Below are 26,285 nucleotides of genomic sequence, written 5' to 3'. Positions count from 1 at the left end.
CTTCAACATCTGAATTTAGGGGGGATACAATTCAACCCACACCACCTCTCTTCCATGGTCTCTCACTCATTGTTTTAAACTCCAAAACCCAAGGACCCTGCTTATGCCCTTTCTTACTTGTGACAGCTCAGTGCTTCAGGGTCTCATATACAGGCACACAGCTGGCCGTAAGCATGTACTCTACATGGACTGGGGTTCATGCAGAGGGAAAGGTGAGGGAACTCTCATCAAGAACCTTTTAAGGGACCTGCAGACCTTGAATTTCAGGTAATAAGAGGAGATATCTTATTCTGTGAGACACTGTCTATATTGGGACTTTTTACCGCGACACCAGTAAAAATTGCACGAATTTATACAACACTTGATAGGCCAAATACTGTTCCAAGCACTTTATATGAGGTAATTTACTGAATCCTCACAACACCCCTTTGAGGTGGATACTATTATTAACCTCATTCAACAGATAAACCGAGGACCAGAGAGCTTAAGAAACTTCCTCAAGTCTATAGTAACTGATGGAGTTGGGGTTTGAATCCCGATAGTTGGCCTCCCGATGAAAACGAGGGAACTATTATTCTCATTGTGTAGATGAGGAAACCGAAATCAAGAAGCTAAGTAATTCACCCAGGGTCACACAGGTGAGAGGCAGGATAAAGGCAGAATTCCTGCCCTGGAAGCCACAGGGCTTCCCCCACTGGGGACCAAGTGTCCTGAGTCTCTTCCCCATATCCCACTCCACTCACGCACACCCCCGGGTAGTAGGGCCAATCCAGAATCTCTAAGCCCTTATTTGTGGTTAACTGTCTCCATACCGCAGGGTAATTATGTGGCGTGAAGGAAGGAAGCCACCCTCCCAATTTAGATCCGCCCAGTCGCTTCCAGGTCCCAAGACCACTAGCCCCAGGCTTAATAAGGTCTAGGCCAGAGTCTGGGAATTTTCTGAGCCCGGTTTAGAAGCGAGCGAGGGCGGTGGGGAACAGGATGGGCGGGGCTGGGCCGCTCGGGAACACAGAGTATCAGATTTCCCGCAACTTGCCAATCCGGAGCACGGGAGGGCGTGTCCACACCTGGGAGGCGTGGCCGGGCGGCGGAGGGGGCTGCGGCGTCCTGGGGCGAGGCGCTGACGTGAGCTCGGCACACCTGGGCCCGGCAGGTAAGGGCCGACGCGGGGCTGGGAGCGAAGCCCGCAGTCCCGACCTGCGCAGAGCCAGGTGTTGCTTGCCCAGCCGGTCGAGGAGCGCGGTGGCGACGGGTGATCTTAACTGGGGACTTGGTTCGGAGGGAAGTCCGCTTCTGGTAGCCGGATTGAGGAAAGGTGGGGACGCCAACTTCTGGAACCTCACTTGAGGGAGGCGGGACACGCCCGCTGGTGGAGAAGGGTCCGCTCCAGAGTTTGTGGGGTTAGGAAAGCTTGCTTGGGGACATCTGTTTGCTTGGGGATACACTCTGGGGCTGGGTGCCTGTCGCCCTGCTGCAGGTAGCTTTTGGGCGGTCCTGGTCCTGGAGCGTGGGGCCCCTCCCGACCCCGCACTTCTGTCGACTCCCTTTCCTTCCCTGCCCAAAGGGAATGTGCTGCTCTCGGCCCCTACCCACCCACCGTGGGATAGAGCTAAGGCGCCCCCACTCCTTCGGTCTTACCAGCTCGCTGGGCCGCGGACCCCTGTGTCCCAAAAAGGGGACTTCCCAGGCCCGCCGGGCCTTGGTCCCGGTGGGTGTTTTGGGACACTGAGGGTGGGGGCGGCCAGGAACTTTAGCCAGTTTGTTTGTTTTCTCTCCTTGAATGTGTTTAGCACAGTCAGGCCCCTCGCCCTGGGCCTGGGAGACACCCATGGACTTCCAGGTAGTCAAGCTAGGTGCTGGGGAGGGTGGCGCCGGGCGTGGTTGCTCTGGGGGTGAGGCTCTTTTCGCCTGAAGGGGCTGGAGGGCGGGTGTGGAGAAAAGAGGAAAGTGTCTCAGGACTTGACTGGAAGGGAGGTCCTGGGTGCCCTCTTTACAGGGAGCCTGCCTTGTGGTGAGGGAGCCATCCCTGCCCCCACCCTGCTCCTTGTGGATGTCAAAAGTGGAAGCCAGGGAAGGGAGAGGGAAAAGGCGCTTGAGTTAGGGGTTGGTGAAGGCTAGTGCTGACCCAGGAGAGCAGTTTAGGGTTAGATGTATGTATAATGCATGACAGCAGCACTCAATACCCTGCAGCTCCCTCTCACCAGCCCCCAACTTCGATCCAGCGGGGAGGAAGGGGGTGAGAATTATGGCTAGAGGCCCAGAATTTACCCCTAAGCAGGGTTAACCTACATGGAGGACAGACTGGAAACTTGGAGGATGGCATTTCAGTTCCCTCCAAGGAGGAAGGGAAAAAGCAGGACCACCACAAAGGCCTGTCTGCCAGAAATGGAGGATGTGCTTTACTCTGAGCAAAACCATTGACAACTGAATCTCGGCTTTAGGGTAGCAGTGCCCCTGGAAACTAGTCTAGGCAGGAGCTGCAGAGGTGGCAGTGGGAGTGTTGTAGAGGACCTGCTCGCTGGAATAGGGGTGTGAGAGAGGACAGTTAGTGCCTTGGGGAGGTTGAAAGTGTCCTTGCTCAATGCCCAGTGTAAGGGGAGTGGATGGGATAGCATCTTTGTTCTTTGGCTGCTTAAATACCTGTTGGAGACACAGGCCTTGATTTCGCTGATAACCAGAGCTGAGTTCGACCAGGCTAAGGTTGTTCTGTGGGCATTGGGATTTGGGTGGTAAGAAGGTTTTGAAAGAGAACTCTGATTTAGGTGTGCTTGAGGGTGGGTGTCGTGCAGTTTCTTCCCTAACCACTTCATTTGTCCTCCATGCTGCTGGGATCTTTGCGGATGTTTTGGTTTACTCTCTTAGTGTCTAGAAGAAAGGAGGGACTTGGAAGGCAGAGGGCAGTGGCAGGAAGCAGTTCGGCACTCTGACTCTGGAGTGTTGGTCTAGGCCTCAGATAAAGCACTTAACTTTTCTGTGCCTCAGTTAACCCAGCTGTAAAATAGAGATGATGATAATAACATTGCCAGATTATGAGGATGAAATCAGATACGTTTAGCAAAACTGCATGTAAAAACTATAAAGCCTATGTAGATACAAAGGGTTGTTGTTATCATGGTCTCATCAGCTGAAGGCCATCATCTTTTATCACCAAGAAATGTCATAGCTCCCTGTGGCTAAAAAAATACTCGTAGGGTTTTTTTTTTTTTTTACATTATAAATTGAAACATATCATTGTATGAAAATGTGAACCATATATAAAAGTATATAGGCAAGTATAAAATTCACCCATAATCCTATCACCAGGTAACCATTACGAATATCTTGTTGCAGCATTGGTATATTATTTCTTTCCCTTTTTAAATTCTGTGTATGTGCCTATGTACTCAAGTGCAGGTTACGTTACGAGATGGAGGTGCTGCTATACAGTCAATACTGTACGCTGCATTTCCCCCCTTTATATTGTAAATGTTTCCCAAAGTCCAATAAAAATTCTTCAGACGCCCCGTTGTTAATGGCCGCCTAATACTGCGGCCTGTGAATGTGTAATTAGCCATTTTCCTCTGTTATTTCGGTTGCTTCCCATTTTTCCCTCTCTGCCTGTTTTTGGAGTCTTCGTTACTGAGTGGCGGGGGCGAGGGGGAGATCTTGGCTTACTTTCAGAAGTTGGAGAGGGTTAGCAGTGATGGAGGTGGGGAGTGGAGGAGGTCAGGCTGGGGCGGGGTTGCTCTTGGGTAGTGCCATCTTGGGAGAACGCCAAGAGCCCAGGTCTCTAGATCCTAATCATCCATCTCTATGGGTGGCTGCTTCTCCTTCCCCATCACTATGTGCAGTTCCTTATATTGACCTGGTTGCTTTAATTTTTTTTTGTTGGGCTATGGATCAACTAGAATAAGCCGTTTTCTTCAAAGTCCACGATCCGTCAAAAGGTGAATTTCACGTGTCTGACAGGCCCAGACACAGGACTTAGCAGTAGAAATTCACGAAAGCCCCTCGCTAGGTTGATGGGTTTGCTGCTTATTTCCCTATTCTCTTCGTCCTCCCCTTGGCCCATCCCCCTTCCAGTATGCTAGGACTGAGGAGGAGAAGGTAGAACTCGCCCTTGGGACAATATGCATTCCCTCCTCCATATAAGGTAAACGTTCTCTGTGGTTTGGTGGTTTGACGTGCTGCCCTACAAAACAACCTAAACCAAGGCCAAGAGCGTGGGGGTGGGGGGTGCGCTTGAATGCTGCATGCCAACCTCACCTGCCCACTGTGAGCTGTGCTCCCAGGGGGAAGGTTTCAGTTGCAGGACTTGGTAATTGGGTCAGAAGGCTCAGGTGAGAGCAGGTCCTGCCTTGCTCTTAAAGTGCCAGAGGCTGAAGTGGGTTTGGGTTTTCCCATCTTTTGGGAATCCGGCTGGGGAAAGAAGAGGTGTTGGGGCCCACCCACTCAGTGAAGCTCCTCCGAGTGGGAGCCTTTGGCTGACTCAACTGGTTTGGTTTCTGAACCACCATCCAGGTGGGGATCTTTCTGGGTGTGAAAGTGACTTTATCATTCTTTCCTCCTAAGGCCATTGTGGGGCTTGAGCAGTTCCAATGTGGATTTCTTCAGGGAGTCTGATGAAAACATTGAGCTTTCGCGTTTAGTAACTAACATAGTGCTTGACACACAGTAGCGATGAACAAATATTTGTTGAAAGAATGCTATTTTGCTGGTGTCCCTTCTCACCTTAAGTAAAAACAAGAGATAAGAACACCAAAAAATCTAAACACAACATCTCAGGCAGACAATTCTCCAGTGACTAGTTTTTCCTTCAGGCACCCAATCTGGGCAGGCCTTTGTCTCCTGCTGTGAGTGCTGGCTGCTGCCTAATGTTACCTGCTATGCCCGTGTATTTTTATGAGGATCAATTGCAGACTTTACCCAGGCTGGCTCCTGCAACCAATCAGTTCACTCCAGCCTCTGTGGGGAGATAAACAGACCTAGGTGAGGAGGCTGTCCTAGCAGTAGAGGACATGTCTTATGGCTCTTTTTAGGACTCTAGGGCTAGGAACTGTGGTATTTAATTATTCTAGGGCTTCTGAGCTTTACTAGACTCAGTTGCAGCCAAGGGTTCTCAGAGCCTTTGTCTCCAGTGTTACCAGCCTTCTCCGAGACCCTGGATTGTCCTGTGGATAACCAGCTCAGACCCACTTTTCTTGGTACAGAATCTTTGGGTGGCCCAGAGAGAGGAAAGCTGACTGAAGGCCCAGCTGTTCAGATCCCTGTGGATATACTGCCTGCTCATCTATGTAAGTGAACACTTTGGAACCAAACTCACCCTTGGCCTACTTCTCTCACCAGGGTGGTGTCATTTCTTGCTAACATATTCCCATTTGCCTTTAGTTGTCTATATAAAGAAAGCGTGCTTCAAGTTCTTACCTGTATCCTTGCTGTTTCCGTAACTTTTTTTTCTTCTCTCTGCTGAGATGAGATTGAAAAGAGCAATTTCCCTTCTCTTCCAAAGCCCTTGGTACTTCAGGAAGGACTGTGTTCCAGCAGGGATGACATCATCTTTTTACTTTTCTGCTTCAGGATTTAAATAGAAGAAATGTGATCTACTTACATGATAACTCTGATTTGGCTAGAGCATGAAGTATAAATGGCTTTGGACTAGGAATCAAAAGAACCTTTTAACCTCTTCTTTTTTTTCCCCACCTGGCACAGTTTATTCCCATATTTAGTTTCTTTGCTGTAATCTAATGAAACTGTAGCTCTATCATACGGGAACAGTGGCTGGGAAAAGTTCCCAGCGGCTGGCCTAATTCTCCTGTTCTCCTCACTTCTCCTCCCTCCCCCCAACCCAGATCATGGCCCTCCACCCCCGCAGAGTTCGGCTGAAGCCCTGGCTGGTGGCCCAGGTGGATAGTGGCCTGTATCCTGGGCTCATCTGGCTACACAGGGACTCCAAACGCTTCCAGATTCCCTGGAAGCATGCCACCCGGCACAGCCCCCAACAAGAGGAGGAAAATACCATTTTCAAGGTAAAGGAATTCTTCACCATCTGACTTGAAATGTTTTCCAATTCTCTCAGACCTTTTTGGTTTTTTGTTCTGTTTTCTGTTTTGGCATGAGAAGTATACTCGATCCAAAATGCTGATGCAACTGAGAGAATGTTTATGATGGGGGTGCCCAAACTTAGCAGGCATAGTAATCTCTCTTGTGCTGGCATGTTTCTATAATGGTTGAGGCCATTTATTCTTCCCCATTGGTTGAAGGTACTCAACTCACATCCCAAAGGATCCCAGGTGTGGTTTGCTGAACTCTTGTAAGTGATTGTCTTGATGTGGTTCCAAAAGCTCCCAAGGGTCAGTGTCAACTCTTTCTCTTCATTCACTCCAGGCTCTTGCTGTGAAGAGAGGTGCTTGGGCCTGGGAATGGCTATCTAGACCAGGACGAAACCATGGAGTGTTAGCAGGCTCCTAAAATAGCCTGTTGGTTGGGTATAAAGGGCACTCCACAAGTGTTTCTTTTTATATTAAAATTGTTTTCCCTATTCATAACCACTGCTTAGAAATTAAAGGAGATTTAATTACCAGTTTTTATTCTATAAATACGTTTTCTTAAATAAAAAATAGCTTTCAGTTATTTTACTTAACTGAAAACAAGATTTAATCACATGGCATTGTGCAAAATGTAAGTGAAACCAAAACTTGACTTAAGACAGAAGTAGGTGGGAAGCTGGTTGCGGGAAGGGGTGTTGTGTGGTTTGTAACTCCGGAGCCTGGGCCTCTGCGCCAGACCAACTTCTCTGTGCTGCTCAGTCCTCCATCTCATGAAGAGCTTTAGTTCCTGCGCCCCCAAGACACAGAAGTGAGTTTATCCTTTTCTTCCCTGACTATAAGCTGGAAGTCAGAAGTGAAATCCAGTCCCTACCCTGGGCATCTCAAGATTGATGCCCCACGTTCTTGCTGAGTTTGGATCAGGAAAGGTGGGCTCACTCCTCAAAGGAGAGCCACCCTCGAGATGTTTCCCACTCAGCTCAGTTAAGTCAGGTGTAGAGACAAGAGGTGGAGAGAAAATTGGCCTCAGAGTACATAGAAAGAAAGTAAATGTACTTTTAATTTAAAAACTAAGTAATGATATAAAAGTGATAAGAGAAACATCTGAAAACCACCAATTATGGGAGTTGGCATTCAGTGGGGGATGAGCCTGTCTTGGGCCAGCTGGCCTCTTGTGTGGCCTTGGTCTGAAACAGGACTTGATGTTGAAGTGTTGGTGGTGGCTGGCCATGGGGAAGAGGCTGGTTCCTGAAAGCCCCACTCACCAGAGCGATCTGTTTGCTTAGGGCTTGAGGAAAAGCTGGCTGTGAGAAGCTGCTTTGTCGTATTTATATCTGTATATCCATTTGCAGAATGCTAAGGGAGGGCCTTGGAAGTCAGGAGAAGAGTGACGGTGCTCTCACAGATCCCAAGCTCTGACAGGCCTTTGGCAGGATATGCGGGGTGGGGGAAACAGCACTAGCCTTAAATGGGTGCCTGCTCCATAGCCTAAGTCCATTATCTCATTTAATTCTCAACAGCTCTGTAAGGGAGGTGTTACCTTATGATGTAGATGCAGAAACAGTCTTAGAGGAGCTAAGTAACTTGCCAAAAATCACATAGCCTATAAGTGGTGGGACCAGGATTCAAACCCAGGCCTATCTGCTCCCTTATTATCATGCTGCCCCTTCTGACAGGGAATTGGAAGACCTGGCTTCAAATCCTACTACCATCAATTGCATGTGTGGTTTTGGGCAAGTCACATAATCTCTTTGGGCTTTAGCTTCCCCTAGTAAAATGAGGATGAAAGCAGTCTTGCCTGCCTCATAGGACTGTTGTGAGAATTGAGCGAAATAATGAATGAAAAGGGACTTGTACCACAAAAATGCAGAAGTTATTTCCATTTAGGAAGACAAATAAGGACCTGCACAATGACCAGAATCTTTCAGAAGCAAGACTCAGAATGGCTTTGAACAAGTAATGTTTATAAATTACAATGATTGCCATGTCGTGGGTACTGTCCTCTGTGCCGCCTGACTCGGTCCTGGGTAAGGGCTGTGTGATAAGCAGAAAGGTGGGGCTGTGGTTCTGGGTTAGTCTGGTTGCTTTCCTTTGAAGGGCAGGGATTTAGGGAGCCACAGAAATTTGCAGACCTCTGCCAAAGTCAGCATAGCCGAAGCCGGCTGGGTGGGGCCAGAGTGGAGTGGGTGCAGAGGATCAAACAAAAGAAGGGAAAATGTGGCGAGGCAGCAGCCAGGTACTACTAAGTAACTGGAGATGTGCCTCTCAGATGCTAGGGACCAGTGAAGTTGACATCCCCTATAGGGGGTTAGATGGAATGAAGCCTGCTAAGCCACCTAGGGCAGCACAGCTTTGTCTAAGCTCTTCATTCCACACTGAAACAAATAGAGGAACCAAGTCTGAGAAGATGGTAAGAAGTGAATCTGAATTGGATGAGAAGGATTTAGATTAGCTATGGAAGAAACTTCCTCATGATTGTGAGGCTTTGCAGGGAGTGACTGAGGGAGATCAGAAATCTCAAAGAAGGGGCAGAAAAATTCCATTTCAGCTTGAGGAAGAAGTCTATGGTCAGGAGCAGAGGCAGGAGCAGAGGCACGTGATATGCCCTCTTGGCTTGAACAAGTTGGTGTCTGCTTCCTGATCTTGAGTACTCCATTAATGATATGCCCCCTTTTTGCATCAGAACATACATCACACTCTTGAAGAAAGCATAGAGGTCTGAGAATTTGTTAGCACTGAGGGAGAATGGATATCTGGTGAGCAGAGACAGAAGTGCCTGTTAGACCTGGAAGTCGGGCTGGGTTTCTACTCCCTCCTCTATTGCTGAGGACCTTGTCTACCATTGGAGCAGCCTGGGTTGTCCTTTTCCTCATTGGGGAAGCTACGTTGTTCCCCTTGTCTGGGAAAGCACCGTGAGTTTCCATAAGTGAAAACCAGAGAGGAGCATACAAAGTGGTTTTAGCCCATCCATCAGCCACTGATGTTTCCAGCAGAATGTTTCTAATCAAGTGGGAGTTTGACGAAATAGGGAAAGGAAGGGGGTCTGGGTTTATAAGGAGGTTTATATGAGGCCCTCAGCCAGTGGGGCAAGCTGAACCCTCAGAGTGTGCTTCCTATCGTCCTACAGGCTGTTACTCTTTTTTTATGCATCAGATTAAAGACTGAAGCGGGTAGGGAACAGCAAGGCCAAAATCTTTATATCATATGTCATTTCCCTTTCTCTTATTATTATATAAGTAACTCATGTCAAAAACAAGTAAGCCAAAAAAAAAAAATTTTTTTTACCCAAAATCATGCTATCCAGAGTTACCATTAGCATTTTGGTGTGTATTTTTTCCAGACTTTTCTTTATTTTCACCCCTTCATTATAGCCTTTGTAGTCTTGACAGGTGGTGCTGGTACCTCTTGAGATAAAGCTCCTCTTTTCAAAAGATTGTGTTTGCATATGGCTTAATTTCCCTCAGGCTCTGCCTTGCCTGGTCCTACAGGCAGTGTTTCCTGCTACAGTCTCTGTAAATTGGAGTTGGGATGATGGGGCCGTCAGACAAGGGTGTGTGTATATGTCCATCCATATGAGAGAGGGTGAGCACACTTTGCAGTTTCTGGGCAACAGCAGGCACTCACTGTAATTTCCTATTCCTCAGGCCTGGGCTGTGGAGACAGGGAAGTACCAGGAAGGGGTGGATGACCCTGACCCAGCTAAATGGAAGGCCCAGCTCCGTTGTGCTCTCAACAAGAGCAGGGAATTCAACCTGATGTACGATGGCACCAAGGAGGTGCCCATGAACCCAGTGAAGATATATCAAGTGTGTGATATCCCCCAGCCTCAGGGGTCGATCATTAACCCAGGTGAGGCCCCAGCTGCTCGGGAGAAGGTGGATGGTCTGTCAGGTTGTAGGCTGGACTCTTAAAGATAAGATAGTCGACTTGAAAATCGTTTGGCTTACAAAGACTGGTGAAACAAGTAAGCCTTCGCTAAGAAGGACCCAGAGAACAGAAGCTGTAGACTTGGCAAAATCATCTTGCTTACTTAGGGGAATAGTTACTAGCTTGATCGCTTAAAGCATTAGAAAGTGTAGAATTCTACTGTAAAAATTGCTTCGCTCAAGACTCAACACTGAGAGGAGAGGCCGGGTGGTTTAGAAGAAGGAGGAATTAAAACTTAGAGTGTTTGAGTTCTAAACCTGGCTCTTATCACTTCACTACTTGTGGAACATTGAATCAAGTTATTTGACCTCTTGAGCCTCAGTGTCTTCAACTGTAAAATCTGGGCTCTCATCTTTCCTATTTCAAAGGCTATTGTAAGATCAATTGACATGATATGTAAAAGCTATTAAGTTCTCTTTATAAAACGTTGGGTGGGTGATCATTTAGTTTGAAGGATACCTGTGCTAAGAGAATACCACCTGATCCTCCTAGTTACCCAGGGCTTAACAAGTACCAACTAAGAGCCGGATAATTTAGACTTGTCCTCCAGTGAATCCAGTGAGGCCTTGCCATGAGGGAAGCATCTCCTCACATTAAGCTTACAAGGAGAAAAGTTGGTGTCCTTGAGTCCTTGAAAGGGACGCTAATGTGTAGGAAGAGCTTTAGAGTGGGAATTAAGAGATTTCTAGGAGAAGAAAGTCAGGTCTGCAGCTCCTGGATAGGGGAGGTGAAGACAGCTTACATTAGGGCTCTGTAAGAGGAATTAGAACCAGAAGTTAATACACCCTGGGTTCCCACTCTGATTGGCTAGGGTGTTGAGGGTGCAAACTGCATCTGAGAGGCCTCTGTGCTAACAGTCCCCAGTTTGTATACTGGGACACCTAGAGGGATGACAGAGCAACCTGAGCAGCTCATGTGCAGGCTTGTGTGTTGGTTTCTCGGGTAGGATCCACTGGGTCTGCTCCTTGGGATGAAAAGGATAATGATGTGGATGAAGAAGATGAGGAAGATGAGCTTGATCAGTCACAGCACCATGTTCCCATCCAGGACACCTTCCCCTTCTTGAACATCAATGGTGAGTGGGAGCAGTGGGTATAGAAGGATGAGGAGTATGTAAGGGGCTTTGATCTTGCAACTGCTGACCCCTCAGCCACGACTGCACTGGGAGTAGTGACCAGGCCATGTGGCCAGGCTGCTGGTCTATTAGCAAGTAGGGGTCATAGGCAAGGGAATTCTGCTGGCCCAGTTATCCCAGTGGGGTGGCTTTTAGGCATAGAGAGCATCTTCTAAATCTTATGTGATAATTTAGAGAAATTAAAATTTAAATTCATTCTCAGTCCCACATACAGATACATTGGCTGTTATAAATTTTGCTGATTTCCTTCAGGCCACATGCAGACATCATTTTCATGAATTGTAGGCCAACTCTTCTGCTATTTCCCTTGGTATAAATTTATTGTGTCATTTTCTTAACAGAGCCTACTCTGCTAAGGCTGTATCATGGGAAACTTGTGGTTTCTATAGCTCTAAATACTCTGCTAGAATTTATCTGCAAGAGACTATTCTTTAATAACTTTTTGAAGTCAGTTTCCCAGGAAAAATGAGTTTAGAGGTTAGAAGGTCACTGTGGGCCAGAGCATGTCCTGAATCTCCCATTGTACATTCTGAGGATGCCCAAACCCAAGGTGAATGCTCTTCTGCAGCATCTTCACTTGACCTGCCACTGAAATGCTCCTAGTCAAATGACATGCATTCAGTTGAGCAACTTTTCACTTGCCCTTCTAGTTCTATCTGGTTGCTATTGGCCAAATGAGATACTTGTGCCACATAGAAAATTTTAGTATATCAAGATGATTCTTTAGGATTTTGGAGTACTCTACTCTAGTTGGTGCGCTCACCTTCGAGAATCAGGAAATGACATTTATCATCTGTCCAGTTGCCCTCCTTCACTTACCCTGCCATTTATGTCTTTGCAACTAAGTGATGAGTAAAGAAAAATACAGAGTTCTTTCAGGTCAATATTGCCACATGTTACATTCCCACTGAGTGAAATTTTAAGAATTAGACATCTGGAAATGTGGGATCCTTTCCCAAATCCTTGGCTGAATCATTCTGTTATTCTCACCTCTTGAAAGGATGCAGCCTATTTGCAGATCCTGATTTCCTGTTTCTGTTCATATTATTAAACCTAGTGTTGTGTGGCCTTATGTTATGGGCCACCATGGATCCTTTTTGGAAAGATGTGGGACATATATTAAAAACAAAAATGTGAAATAGGGTACATAGACTTAACCAGACTTATACACAGGGGTCAAAGAAACAACCTCTGTGATTTCAGAGCTGTTGCGGCAGAGAAAGAATTGTTGAAAAATAGATGCTTAAGATGTGAGGCCAGGAGGAGAGATCTGTAGACTTTGGAGCAAGTCAACTTTGACAATAGCAAGGAAATAGGATGGGTTTTTCACTCTTTTATTTTTATTTATTTATTTATTTACTTTTGGTGAGGAAGATTGGCCCTGAGCTAACATCTGTGCCAATCTCCCTCCACTCTGTATGTGGGACACTGCTACAGCATGGCTTGCCAATCAGTGTGTAGGTCTGTGTCTGAGATCCAAGCATGTGAACCCAACCACTGTGCCACTGGGTGGCCCCATTCACTCTCTTTTTTCAAAGCTTTAATTGGATACTTTTGAAGAAACAATACTCGAATGTGGTTTAAAATTCATAATGGTACAAAACAGTAATCAGTTGAAAAGTTTTCCTTCCATCCTGTCTCTGAACCTCCCAGTTGCTTCCCTGGAGGAAACAGATCGTTCCAGGTTCTTGAGTATCCTTCTAGATGTTTTATGCATGTAAAAGTATTTGTTTTTAATGAAATTTCTATACATTAACACTTACTTGAAGCTAATTAAGTAATTCACTTGAGTTCATTTTATGGAAGACAACTAGCTTCCATTTAATTGCTTGGCTCAAATTTTGCAACTGGGAACCTTTTATTCGTGCTCATTCTAATTTAACCCCAGAGAAAACTCACTCGTCTATCTGTTAATCTTCTGCAAATGCAGGTTTTTCAGAACTGGGAGTTTATGGGAAAACTAATATGATTAGGAAGCAGAAGCAGGGGAACCTTATTTCTTATTGTGTTAGTTGTGGGAATCTTGGATGGGTTGCCATGCTGAGTCATGGTCCAGTGTTTGACTAACATCTATTGACTCTGTTAGGTTTTAGAGCCTCAGACCAAGAGCTGTGCATATGTGGTGCCCCCACCTGCTCACCCACATCCTTCTGTTCTAGGTTCTCCCATGGCACCAGCCAGTGTGGGCAACTGCAGTGTGGGCAACTGCAGCCCTGAAGCAGTGTGGCCCAAAACTGAACCCCTGGAGATGGAAGTACCCCAGACACCTATACAGCCCTTCTATAGCTCTCCAGAGCTGTGGATCAGCTCTCTCCCAAGTAAGTGAGACTTGAACTTTCCAGCTGGGTCTTCAGCTCCTATTATAGTCACTTTCCTGCTCCACCTCCTGCTTCCATTTCTTTGTCACATATAGAAATGACCTGTCCTACAGGCGGCTTCCGTGTCTGGTTCCTGGCTGGCTGATGAGTCACCAGGCAAAAATAAAGAAACATTAGCCTATACCTACTTGCCCATGGGGATACTCTGATTGGTTGCAGCTCTAGGTTACTCATCTCTTGGGTGGGTGGAAGGCCTGGGTTTATCAGTTTGAGTAGGGGATTTGGGGACAAGGTCAGGTGTCAGAAAGGGAGGTTAATGGCTATGGATTTGGTCATGGAGGCTCTTGGATTTCGAGGGGCTTGAGGACCGAGAGAAAATCTCTTTCTGAATTGGGGACAAATTGATGTCAATGAAGAATCAATGTCATTGCCCCATCTCCCTTTCTTCCCATCTTCCCATACTACACATGGTGGGGGGTATGAGTGCTAGAATTTTGTCCAAGAGGCTAAAAGCTTTGATAAGACCTATAGGATTCAATGGAGACTTGCTGAGTGAAAATTTACTTTGCTATGAACTATGTTCTTTAATGATATATTATTAGAACAGGTCCACAGTATGTGCTCATGTGTGTAATTTTCAGAAAGATGATTTGATATTTCTTGTTCCTCTGGTTTCTTCAAACAGTGCTCCAAAAATGAGACATAAACGATATACCTTAGTTTTTAGCTTCTTTCAATGAATATTGATGTGAAGACTCAGCCAGTACGAAATGAGGAGAGCGGGACCCAGAAGTTTGCTTGGAGAAATTCTAGCCTTAGGGTGTGGTGATTGAGTAGAGATAGTATAGATAGACCTTGAACTGTTTGCTTCATGGCAGCCTTTTGAGTGAATGTTCCAGGGCTATGTTGATGTCTCCCTTTATTACAGGAAGGATAACTATGGCAGTAGCCTTCCTGAATGCTGGTTGAAAGGTGGCTTGATCTTGATGGAATTGCGTGAGTCTTAGGGATGGACAGGCAGAGGAACAGAGAAGGACTCTCACTATCTTCTCTCACTTGCAGTGACTGACCTGGACATCAAGTTTCAGTATCGTGGGAAGGAGTATGGGCAGACCATGACTGTGAGCAACCCTCAGGGCTGCCGGCTCTTCTATGGGGACCTAGGTCCCATGCCTGACCAGGAGGAGCTCTTTGGTCCCGTCAGCCTGGAGCAGGTCAAGTTCCCAGGTCCAGAGCATATCACCAATGAGAAGCAGAAGCTGTTCACCAGCAAGCTGCTAGATGTCATGGACAGAGGACTGATCCTGGAGGTCAGCGGTCACGCCATTTATGCCATCAGGCTGTGCCAGTGCAAGGTGTATTGGTCTGGGCCATGTGCCCCATCGCTTGTTGCCCCCAACCTGATTGAGAGACAAAAGAAGGTCAAACTATTCTGTCTGGAAACATTCCTTAGTGGTGAGTCTTTTTTCAGAAGGTTGATGGTGGGAACTGCTCCTTCGAAGTACGTCTTCCTCCTTTTCTGTCTTTGCAAAGATCTTAACCAAAAAACTTCTTGAAGTCAAGATGGAAGAGAACCTTGGTTCTGAAAAATGAAAGTGACCTGGGTAACAAAAAAAGTTGTTCTGCTCCGAAGCCATGTACTTGGAAGCCATTTTTAAGTTGGCTTTGACTCCTTTAGTGGCAGAAGAGGGAGACAGTCTTGTCATTACCCTTCACATGCTACCAGCTTATCCTTAACTTTGGAAAGTGACCTTGTTCATCATAATCAGCAACATATATACTTTTCCCATCTGGGAAATATCTGAGTGGTGAATTCAAGCAGACAGATTTAGGGAGAGCACTGAGATGTGAATTTTACAATGTGGTTTGAACCCCAAGTCTTGTTCAATGATGTCCAATAGAATCCTCTGAAAAGATGAAAATTTTCTATATTTGCGTTGTCTAGTATGGTAGCCACTAGCCACAGGTGGCTATTGAGCATGTAAATGTGACTAAGGAACTATTTAATTTTAATTAATTTAAATTTAATGGCCACGTGTTGTGGTTAGTGGCTACCATATTGGACAGCATAGACGATGATATTTACTGAGTGGATATGGAATAATTCAGTACACCAAACTTACTCTTCCACCTTCTGCAGATCTCATTGCCCACCAGAAAGGACAGATAGAGAAGCAGCCACCATTTGAGATCTACTTATGCTTTGGAGAAGAATGGCCAGATGGGAAACCCCTGGAAAGGAAACTCATCTTGGTTCAGGTGAGGAGATAAGGATGTGTCAGCGACTCTTTGCCTTTTTACCAGTGCTTTAGCCACTAGTTCTGGGGTTGAGCCATGAGTGAGGACCCATCAGCCTGTGTGGATTTTAATCCCATTAGATGGAGTAACAGACTCAAGCTTTGTGCACTCTTTACAGCAAGACCATGATGGAGAATATAAGCTCTTCAAGTGGGTGACTGATGTAATGGGGACCTTATCTTTCATTTTCATTTTCTTACTGACATTAGAATCTTCCTGAAACCTAACAGGATATGATCCTTTCTAGCTCTTTTAGAAAAACCCTTTGAGTTTCTTTTAAGAACCTAACCTTATGCTAGGAAATGGCAGCAAGACCACTGGGTTTGGCCCCTGGATTTGTGCAACGACAGGCAATAGATGAAATTTGGGTAAAAGTCTTGTAGAGTGAACCTTGGTAGAATTGTCCAGAAAGATGAAGGCATATCCTATATCTAGACATTAGAGTAGGGGGCTTCCCCAGGGCCTCAATCTTAATCTTGTGTCCTTCCCGCTGTTTAAAAATACCTTTTCTTCAGTGCATACCTGTGTGCTCTGTGTCCTGAACAGGTCATTCCAGTGGTGGCTCGGATGATCTACGAGATGTTTTCTGGCGATTTCACACGATCCTTTGACAGTGGCAGTGTCCGCCTGCAGATCTCAACTCCAGACATCAAAGATAACATTGTTGCCCAGCTGAAGCAACTGTACCGCATCCTCCAAACCCAGGAAAGCTGGCAGCCCATGCAGCCCACCCCCAGCATGCAGCTGCCCCCTGCCCTGCCGGCCCAGTAGTTGTCAATGCCGTCTTCCTTCTCTTTTTTTTTTTTTTACAGTATTGTACATATGGTTATTTTTTATTACTCAGATTTAACCAGCTTTAGGACCTCTCTTCCTTCTAACAATGTTAGTAGTCTGACTCTCCAAATATGCCTAGCTTTTAAAGTTGATTTAATTTATGGAGAAATCGCCCTTTGTACTTTCCCTTTTTTAAACCTCCCAACACTAGTCTAATGTAGTAGAAGGAGATTTGGCCTGGGAGTTTGGACACCAGGGTTCTAGCAGCAGCTTGGCTTCCAATAGTGTGACCTTGAGCCAAGTCATTTAACCTCTGGGCTTCAGATTCATCACTGTGAAGTGAAGGGGTTGGAATGATGCCCGAAATTGCATCCAGCTTTAAAACTCTGATTTGATGACTACATTCTACTTGTATAAGGCAAAACTGCCTGGAACAGAACCCTTCTGCATTGTTCTTGTACCACATTTTTTTCTTGGCTTTCATTAAAGTTCCCTCAAGCACTGATTTGTCCAGGATTGATCTCCGTTTGACCTGTTTTGCTAGTATAGTAAGTTGGCTCCCTGATGGGGGAAGTGAGAGGGAGGAGAGCTGGCTGGTTGCTTAGGAACCAAGCCAGATATCTAAATAGAAATAGGTGCCAAAGTCTGAAAGTCACCTGGCCTGTGGAGTAAAAGCTCATAAATTGAGCTTCTAATGGGAAGCTGTTGACATAGAAGGCCTAGGGATTCTGTAGAAGAATTGGCTGTCAGGTGTTTACCTTGCCACCACTCAGATAACCACTGTGTGTGTGTGGTAGATGAGGGTATATGACTCCGTAGTAGCCTTCAGAGAGGATAGAGCTCTCTTCTTATTTTCTTCTCTGAGGAAGACCTGAGAGTCAGCTGGGCATCTAAGATAAACACCTCTAAAAGGGACAGTTCTTCCTGGTTTGGAGACTTTTACAGTCTTCCTGTCATTTAGATTTTTTGCAGTTGGGACAAATGGGATATTGAGTGTGTTAAGGCCAAGGTAAGGAAGGGCTGGGCAGTGCTTTTCTGGAAAAGGCTCACCTAGTACAAACCTGCTTGTCTCCCTTCCTAGTGGAGGGTATGAACAATTAAGGTGAAGAGTGGTGTAGAACATTGCAGCTATAGCTGCTATGAACTGGTCTTCTCTATTAACTTTTGCTTGGTGCCTGACTCTTTTGCCCCCCCCCCCCCTTATTTTTTAAAGACGAAATTATACATAATTTAAACTCCAAGACCTAAATGGAAAACAAGATGCTGATCTCTGGTTGCAGGCCCCAATCCTCTTGAGAACTGATGCCTATTTGTGCCAGGCCATATTACGGAAGTGCATATCTAGTCTGATACCCTTAAACCAAACCACCTTCTACTTGCTACTGAGTTGGTCTAGTTTTTATTTCAAAAACTATAGCTCAGCTCAGTCACAGGCAGCAGTGGGACTTATTTATTTAGAATGCTTAAGCCATGGTTTTAGGGTCTTTAAGGGACCTGGTGGAATCTGCTGTTACTAAAGTATGACCAAGAGAAATCTGAGTAAAGGTCAGGTGCTCAGCTCTGAGCAGAAGTTGGGCTTTATAAACCAGAAAACATGCAAGGTATAGAAACTTGACGTTTTTTGGTCATTTTGTTGAGTGGGTGAAGTGAGGGATTTGGTTTTGATGTTTGGCTGTCTCTGTCTGTATCTGCATAGCTCAAAGTTAAAAAGAACCCACTGTAGATAAATTGGGAGGGCAACTGTTGGATCTGGGCTGGTCCCTCTCCCTTATTCTGTAAGATGCTAACAACCAGGCTGTCCATCTGGATGGGGGCCTAGATAATGGGAGCTGGCAAAGCGTGTTGAAAATAGCATTCTGAATGCCAAGAAGGATCAAACTTTTAGTATATGACTTTTAGTGAAAAGTTTATGAACACATTGCAGGAAGGGATGAGTGATTTTACGCGGTCTTAACTAGATAACAGTTTCTTGTTTTTTTAATCTTTCAGAACTCTGGGAGAGTGCATGCAGGGCTCTCCACTGATAGCCATCAGTGCTCCTTCTCTGGTTTTGATGGGTAGACACCAGGTGTCCTTTCTTGGAGACTCAGCCTGCTATCTCCTTTGGTGGCTACAACACTCACTCTCTTGGTGTCTTCTACTTCCTTGCCTTCACCTTGCTTAACTCTGGGAAGGGAGTTAGTTGGTGTCACTGGCTCTTCTTTTTCTTCTCTGTCCACCCCACCAAACTAGATTAGCTCAAAATTAAAAAGAAGCTACTGTAGGTAAATTGGGAGGGCAAGTGTTGGATATGGGCTGGTCCCTTCCCCACATAATTAAGTCCCTGGTTATATGTTCCCATAACACCCTATACTTCTTTCAGAATAATCAATTCTCTTGTAATTACTCAGCATCTGTGTCCTGTTTGACTACAAATTTGCTGAAGGTAGGGACTGTTTGTCTAGACTTTGCTTCCAGCTTTTAGTACAGTGTCTCTGGTACATAGTATGTTCTCAAATATTTTTTAGAATGAATGAGCTAAATAAGTCTTTCATTTTAGGGATTTATTGCTAACCACCCTGGGAAAATCAAATAAATAAATATGGGCAAGTATAAAATTAGTTTCTAGTCTCTGTTTCTCTCTCTGAGCTAAGAACCAACGTTAGACTGGAAGTCCCTACAAGCTGGTCCTCCTTCCAGGCTGGCCCCATCTTTACTCCACAGTTGTCTCCTTTCACAGTCTGAAGATATCACCAACATAGAGCCAGGAGTGAAACCTCCGGGGTAGCTGCCCACAGTTCCCTAAGCCTCTGCCCTGCCCATGTATCAGGAAATTTGGGCCATTTCCTTAGATATGAGTTTTCTCAAATTCTTTCCCTTCGTAGTCATATGGCTGGTAGTTAAAGACGTGTTAACCTTTCAGTGAAATAACGCTTGTTTGTCTCAGTGACCTGATTGAAAAGCCTTTGCATTTCTGCTTCTCATTTCTCATCTGAAGTCAGCACACTGAATTCCCAGAACTTGAGCTCCACGAAGATGGGGTTTTTGTTTTGCACGCTGCAATACTTCCAGCGCCTAGAAGCATGTCTAGCACACATTTGTTCAGAGTGCACACTCATGCCCTTCGCACTCTGCTTAGAGGTGACAAACCGCGGCCAGGACAGCACTTGTCCACCCACTTCCCTTCTGAGAATTCAGCCCCTCAAATTTAGGATTCAGGGAGGTCAAAGTCTACAAAAAAAGAAAACTTTGTAGCACCACCCGGAAGTGAGGACATTCTGCAAAACACATCGCTTGTCTTGAGATAAGTTTTGTCTGGAGGGGAAAGGGCACTCCTCTAGACACAAACGGTGTTTTTGCGCTGTGTACTCTGTCCTGACTTCCTGGTCAACTAGGACACCAGACTTAGTAACATACAGGCGCGGCAGGGTGACGACAGCGGCAGGCGCCGCCTTTCGTCCACTTCCGCCCCTCCGCGCTCCTACGCAAGCGGAGAGTGCCGGCGTCTGTCTGGCCGGAAGGGGCCGGGCCGCCGGCATCCACACTTCCGGCACGCGGCGGGGCGGCCTTGCCGGGGGTTCTAACGCGAGGCGCGCGAGCGGACTGTCTGACGTCACGGAGGGCGGCGGGGAGGGGGTTGTGTTGGGCATGCGCAATAGGCTGACTTCTCCGACCCGGAGCCGAGCGTGCGGGGTTTCCAGCGCTGCGGTGGAATGCTGGGGGTTCGCCGCTTTGCCGGCGGTGGGCAGGAATCTGGAAGGGGTTCCTGCGTCTGCCAACCTGCAGCGGAAGAAGAACGTACGTGTGTGAGAGAGGGACCTCAGCCTTATTTAACAAGTCACGATAATATGCTCAGGAGAGGGTGTGGGGACTGGGGTGACCCCATCTGCCGAGGGCCCGTGGGTGTCGGCCAGAAGCGGGAGGCGCTGTCAGCAGAAGTTAAGATACAGCCCTCCTGCAATTGTAACATTTCCTTTATTTACTTTTATGTCCCAGGGTAAGATGGTTATTAGTCCACATTCTAGTGTATATTAGTTTAATCAGATTGCTAGTCTTGCAACTGTGCTTGGCGGGGAGAGAAGAGGAAGTTGGCCGTGGAAAGAGTGTATTTGGAACCTGGAAGTCTGTCTCAGAAGGGCGGTTTTAGGTGGCGTGCTCTGAATTTTGCCAGAGACTGCCCTGCCTCTTTTCTGCTCCAAACTCCTTAAGTTTTGAATCAGAGAAAGTAAATTACAGCAGGTAAAATTAGAATAGAAGCCAGAGGATGTAAATCTAGCCGTAAGGCCGGAAAGACCATGAATTTGGGACTAAGGGAGACTAAGTCAACCACAGAAATCTGGTAGTGTTGGTGACCCTGTCTTGTCTGGGCTAGGTTAGCATTCCAAAGCAGGGGGAGGGTTGGAATGACGTTTGGAAGATGTAAGACTTAGGGGAAAGCTATTGGCAGCTTTCTTGGTTTGTCACTGGCTGGTGTTAGTAATTCCCTGCTACTGCTTTGTTTTTAGGCCCTTCCTCAATTCTCTGGAGCTCAGAGATGTGGCCCAGGGGAGTGGACTGTGGCTAGTTAAGGAGGCCATGCTTGATGTTGCTTCCAGGTCCCATGTCAACACCAAGTCCTCAGCTGCTGGTGGCAGCTGCTCAGCAGACCTTGGGCATGGGAAAGAAACGGAGTCCGCCGCGAGCTGCCTGCCTTCACCTAGCAGGAGAGGTGCTGGCTGTGGCCCGGGGATTGAAGCCAGCTCTGCTCTATGATTGCAACTGTGCAGGGGCATCAGAGCTCCAGAGCTATCTGGAGGAGCTGCTGGGCCTGGGCTTCCTGTCTCAGAGACTTCACATCCTTGAGATTGGAGAAAACAGCCTGATTGTCAGTCTTGAGCACGTATGTCAACACTTGGAGCAGGTGTTGCTTGGTACTATAGCCTTTGTGGATGTTTCCAGCTCCCAACCTCATCCTACTATCTGCTTCCTGGACCAGCTTCAAGACTTGAAGGCCCGCGTGGCTGAGATTATCATGCATTTGCAGGGGCTACAGAGGGAACCATCCCTGGCCGTCTCCTCCAGCAGGCTCTGTTCCTCAGATTGGAATCTCTGTACTGTGTTTGGGATCCTCCTGGGCTATCCCGTCTCCTATACCTTTCACCTGAACCAGGGAGATGACAACTGCTTAGCCCTGACCCCATTACGAGTGTTCACTGCCCGGATCTCATGGATGCTCGGTCAACCCCCAGTCTTGCTCTATTCCTTTAGTGTCCCAGAGAGCTTGTTCCCAGCCCTCAGGGACATTCTAAATACTTGGGAGAAGGACCTTAGAACTCGATGTAGGACTCAGAGTGACATTGCTGACCTCAGCATTTCCTCTGAGATAGTCACACTGCCGGCCGTGGCCCTCTGACTTTAACTCTTTTCCCATGTAGAAGTTACTGAAGAAATGATTAGCTTTAGGTCAGGGATGGTAAATAGGAGTCATCTCAAGTGGTAATTCTGAGCATCTTGAGAACATGAGGGAAGAATGCTGTAATTAGTTGGCCACATCTGCACTGGGCATGGGAATACATGGCAGTGGTGGTAGCATTGGTAGGACATATTTGCCGTTTCTATACTATGGAGTCCTCTTAGCTGAGTTGTCTGTTTTTCACTGGATAGGAGATAGAAGGAAAGAGGTTGTGGAGAAGAAGAAGGGTGGTGGAGGACAAGTAGCTCACCCTTGTGCTTAAATATACCTGCTGGATGTGGGTAGTGTCTGCTAGAAAGTAGAAGGACTGGGCTTCACTGAATTGGACTAGGGAGAGTAGACCAGGATGTTGAAGTGTCTTTTTTGTGATGTGATGTCATTCGGAAATAAACTGAGAGTTCTAAGGAAAAGAGACTGTCAGGTGAAGTTTGTTTATTTATTTTGCAGTAGGTTAAAAAAAAATAAAGTCAGAAATGTCAGTCGATTTGGGAAGATCCACACTTTAAAGTACCCAAACCTTATGAGTTTTTTATTGAGTTTCTTGCTTCCGTTTTCACCCATGGCAGCTGTCACAATTATTTAGATCATGATGCTGTCCTTGTTGGCCAGGAACACTGCCAGTGCTATAGCAATCATCATCATCAGCATGGGGAGCCATTGGCTGCATTGCCTCTGTGAGGAGGGAGAGGGAGAAAAGAGAAGGAGGCCGTGGTTGGTTGGAGAAGATATAGGCAGAAACAATCTTCCTTCTTCCCATTCTAGCCCAATGGAAAACCTTGGGTTGGTGGAGGAGAAAAAGCTTTTTACATCACCGTCTCTGACTTTGTCACCTCCCTTGGGGTAAAACCACTTTACCGGTGGTCACGGGCCCATAAGCCAGGATCACTGGCCCAGGGAAGCAGGGGGCCAGATACCTAAATACTGATTTGAATAATCAAGGCTGGAAAGTAACTCAGCAAAATTATATTATCCTCTGTTCATATTCCTCAGTACTTTGCTCTCCTCTCTCTGTCCTTGCCACCATGCTCACAGTAGGCTAAAAGAACACCATTTCCTACTTTAACTGATAGTAAGTCTTTCCCTTCAGGCTCAAGAGTTCCATGAAAATTAGGCTTGGATGCATGAGCCAGTGTTTCTTTCCATGGTTGCTATACTGTCAGTATAGTATAAACCAAGCTGAATGGGACAGGCTGGCCGCATGTCGGCAAGGGCTGATAATGTTTATCTGCAAGATTTGGCTAAAGGAGGAATTGCCCCATCATCACCCAGGGCTGTACAGGAGGAGAGACCCTCTTACTCTGCGAGGCTGCTGCTGGCTCTGGTTCAGTTCTTCTCGACAGTGCTGCAGCTTACGCAGGCAGGAGAGGTACTCGTCACTGAGGTTGTCTAACTCCGAATGCAGTTCTCTGCACTGCGGGGGAGAATACCACCAGGGTCATCACCACCAGTTCTGTCTGGGACAGAGCCCAGGGAGGGGAGAAGGCCCTGTGTCAGCTACCCCTTCATTCGTTTGGAATATTTCCCACCATCCTCCCCTCCCAGCCTTTCTTGGAGATTTCACTTTGCTTTTTGTATGTCTCACCTAGTTTGTCTGGAGTGTATTCATTTAAATGATTGCTTATAATGCACATTATAATGTATGTTATACATGTACGTGCTTTGATGTGACAGTGTATGTGCAAGAGCTTTGTAAATGAGGACACAAAAAATGAAGCTCTTATAGCACAAAAGACCTGGAAGTGATCTTAGTCCAAGTCTTTCCCAGGAGCTAGTTGCATGCAGATACTTCTGGGCATAGGTATGTTTGTGAATATGTCGGTAGGAAGAGTCTTGTTATTTAAAAGGCACTATATAAAGTTTTAAGATACTCAGTGTAGGACAAAGTTTGGGGAGTTAATATGTTTATTGAATGTGTTTGAGTTTAGATTGACTTTCCAAAAGGTAGCTATTTAAAACCTTGAAATAGGGGTCTGTATAAATAAGGAAGGGAAAAGATTGACAAGTTAACCCGAAAGCAGAGACATTTATGTGGGCAAATGAATAAGTGCGGGCGTCCAGTCGCAATTTAAATGTTGAAATCCCTGCTTTCTGGCTGCCTCCTGGCAGTTCCCCTGCCACTGTGGGATGAGCCCCTCACTATCTGAGGTCACCGTCTCACCTCCTTTTCCTTGGCCTGGAGCTGCAAAGTCTTCTTTTGCAGCTCGTCTCTGGAATCCCAGTCTTTCTCCTTCCCTGTACCCTCAGGCTCCGCTTCGTTACTGGAGGGCTTTGGACTCCACACAGGCAGAGCCTGATCTAAAAAAGCAGCCAGATTCTCAGTGATAGTGAGGCCCACACCTCTGAGGAAGGGCCCTGCCACTGAGAGAACCCCTAGGAATGAGGAAAAGGGAGGGGAGGGAACAAGAGAGGGCCTGTCCCTGGCTGGACTGCATGGAGAGGAATTCTCTGATCTTTAAAGAACTCCCCTGGGGACCCTGCTCAACCTGGACAGAGAGCTGGCATTTGAGCCCCTTTAGGGCAAGGTGGGCATCTTTTCTTTGTATCCCTAGTCCTCTCTAATGCCGGATACTTCTAGAGAACATTTATTAATCCAGTTTCTTTGGCTGTATGTCGTATCCTTTCTAGTTAGTTTGGTAGGTTTGCTAAATGCTTTGTTATAACCCTTTTTCCCTTCTGTCCTCATTTCAAAGTCTTGAGAATGGCAGTCATATCCTAGAATTCTTCTTTATATGGTTAAAGATGGTTTCTCAGCCACCTGGTAGTCTTAGCCTTGGTAAAGAGAGCACTGGACCAGGAGTCGGAAATTCTGAATTGTTGTCGTAGCTGTGTCCTTAGTTTGTATGACCACAGACCTTCATTTTCTTATCCATACTATGTGGGCATAATGATTTCTGCTTTATATTTTACCCAGTGATTGTGCTAAGAAAACAAAAGGCCATGTGTAGTGGATCAGTGAGGAGCGTTTGCCCCCTTCAGATGCATGATAGATTCTTCTTAGGACCCTAAGGCAGCAGATACTTAAGGGTTAAGAGTGAGGTGAGTGTTGCATGCAACATGGTTTAGACTTGGGGAGTTGGATGTGATTTGGAAAGCCAAGTGTAAAAATTGACATGAAATACTGAGTTCAAAATCAATTTATTGAAATGTTCAACACAAACATGTTTTCAGAGGGAGTAGAAATCCTTTTCACAGTTTATATACCTCTCAGGATAGGAAGCTAACTAGTTCAAGTGTTCTCAGAGCCACTGATCAGTCCTTTAAAAGCTCCCCCAGGTCCCTAACCTAACACAGTTCCAGAACTGGATGGGACTCCGAGAGGTCATGTAGTGCATCCCCCTGCCTCTAGCCAGCAAGGAAAGAGCACTATCTTAGAATTTGTGGAAGTAAATTTGCTGACCTTTCTTTGTTAAGAGTTTCTCCTGTTCTTGAAGCTGTAAGGATTGATTCTGAAGCAGACCTGTAGGGAAACACAAGGACCTTGTCTGTGCTGGCGTATTTATTGCAAAGAGTGTCTTTTCAGAACTTTGCTTAGAACCTTAATTATTAAAGATGTTCCCATCTGTTATAGGTTGAATTGTGGCCCCCCAAATTCATGTTAAAGTCCTAACTCCCAGCACTTCAGATTGTGACCTTTTTTGGAGAGAGGTTCTTTACAGAGATAATCAAGGTAAAATAGGACATTAGGGTGGACCCTAGTCTAATATGACTGGCGTCCTTTTAAGAAGGGGAAATTTGGACACAGACATGCATAGATGGAAGATGTGAAGAGGCATCGGGAGAAGATGGCCATCTCGAGGCCCAGGAGAGAGGCCAGGAACAGATCCTTCTCACAGATCCTCAGAAGGAAGCAACCCTGCCAACACTTTGATTTTTGGACATCTAGCCCTCAGAACTGTGAGAAAATAAATTTCTGTTTTTTAAGTCACCCAGTCTGTTGTACTTTGTTACGAATATACCATCCTTATGTCTCTTCCTACCATGTCTTTACCTTTGTCTCTTCTTAAATGTTGCCTTAGAAGAAACACTTTCCCAGATGACCTTGTATAAAATAGCAACTCTTTTCCCTTTAACCTGCTCTGTTTTTCTCCATAGCAGTTATTACTACCTAACACATATTTATTTGTTCATAGAAACTCCGTACTCCACTCTAGAGCTTACTTAGAATGTCAGCTTCATTAGGGAAGGAACCGTGTCAGTTCTGTTCATTATTGTATCCTCAGTGCCGGGTCTACAATGCCGGGCAGTTGGTAGGATCTCAATAAACATGTGTTGAGTAAATGAAGGCACGGTTGTGAAATGACTTCTCGCCCATTCAGCTTCTGCTCTGTAGGTTAAGGTGGTGGGCAACCAGCAGAGCCATTAATTGAATTGGCTTCTCT

At 46.2% G+C, this 26,285-nt stretch overlaps 3 protein-coding genes across 8 annotated transcripts in view; 2 read left to right on the top strand and 1 right to left on the bottom strand.

Moving 5' to 3' along the window:
• Nucleotides 1-1,064: 1,064 nt before the first annotated feature.
• IRF6 (interferon regulatory factor 6) lies at nucleotides 1,065-25,831 on the top strand. 2 transcript variants are annotated; one of them, XM_014834882.3, is made up of 10 exons: nucleotides 1,065-1,153; nucleotides 5,190-5,273; nucleotides 5,829-6,005; nucleotides 9,668-9,872; nucleotides 10,897-11,025; nucleotides 13,245-13,403; nucleotides 14,466-14,858; nucleotides 15,544-15,662; nucleotides 16,248-20,252; nucleotides 20,960-25,831. In XM_014834882.3, the coding sequence occupies exons 3-9, from the start codon at nucleotides 5,832-5,834 to the stop codon at nucleotides 16,470-16,472; spliced, it is 1,404 nt and encodes a 467-aa protein (XP_014690368.1). In that variant the 5' UTR covers nucleotides 1,065-1,153; nucleotides 5,190-5,273; nucleotides 5,829-5,831; the 3' UTR covers nucleotides 16,473-20,252; nucleotides 20,960-25,831. The 2 variants fall into 2 exon arrangements, with proteins under 2 accessions (XP_014690368.1, XP_014690367.1); XM_014834881.3 differs by having other exon boundaries at nucleotides 1,100-1,315.
• Nucleotides 21,037-22,318, top strand: C25H1orf74 (chromosome 25 C1orf74 homolog). Its single transcript, XM_070497135.1, has one exon. It carries the CDS (start codon nucleotides 21,037-21,039, stop codon nucleotides 21,844-21,846), a length of 810 nt encoding a protein of 269 aa, XP_070353236.1. The 3' UTR covers nucleotides 21,847-22,318.
• Nucleotides 22,329-26,285, bottom strand: part of TRAF3IP3 (TRAF3 interacting protein 3) — a 23,477-nt gene continuing 19,520 nt past the window's right edge. For 2 of the 5 annotated variants that reach the window (XM_014834871.3, XM_070497130.1), the window contains exons 13-16: nucleotides 25,304-25,363; nucleotides 24,065-24,201; nucleotides 23,204-23,317; nucleotides 22,329-22,578 (exon numbers count right to left, since the gene is read on the bottom strand). In XM_014834871.3, coding sequence (XP_014690357.1) covers nucleotides 22,486-22,578; nucleotides 23,204-23,317; nucleotides 24,065-24,201; nucleotides 25,304-25,363 — 404 coding nt within the window. In that variant the 3' untranslated portion in view covers nucleotides 22,329-22,485. Of the gene's footprint in view, nucleotides 23,318-24,064; nucleotides 24,202-25,022; nucleotides 25,364-26,285 lie in introns of those variants that run through there. The other 3 variants (XR_011498081.1, XM_044758574.2, XM_070497132.1) reach the window with 3 other exon arrangements.

Source organism: Equus asinus, chromosome 25, assembly GCF_041296235.1.
Source record: "Equus asinus isolate D_3611 breed Donkey chromosome 25, EquAss-T2T_v2, whole genome shotgun sequence".
Taxonomy (NCBI): domain Eukaryota; kingdom Metazoa; phylum Chordata; class Mammalia; order Perissodactyla; family Equidae; genus Equus; species Equus asinus.
The sequence above is the reverse complement of the archived record's forward strand: the minus strand, read 5'-3'. Positions and strand labels throughout refer to the sequence as shown.

Bases quoted from the DNA above. Each gene is read 5' to 3' on its own strand.
- IRF6 (XM_014834882.3), top strand. From the start codon at position 5,832: ATGGCCCTCCACCCCCGCAGAGTTCGGCTGAAGCCCTGGCTGGTGGCC. The intron at 9,873-10,896 runs GTGAGGCCCCAG...TTTCTCGGGTAG, and splicing joins GGGGTCGATCATTAACCCAG to GATCCACTGGGTCTGCTCCT. The intron at 11,026-13,244 runs GTGAGTGGGAGC...CTTCTGTTCTAG, and splicing joins CCCCTTCTTGAACATCAATG to GTTCTCCCATGGCACCAGCC.
- C25H1orf74 (XM_070497135.1), top strand. From the start codon at position 21,037: ATGTTGCTTCCAGGTCCCATGTCAACACCAAGTCCTCAGCTGCTGGTG.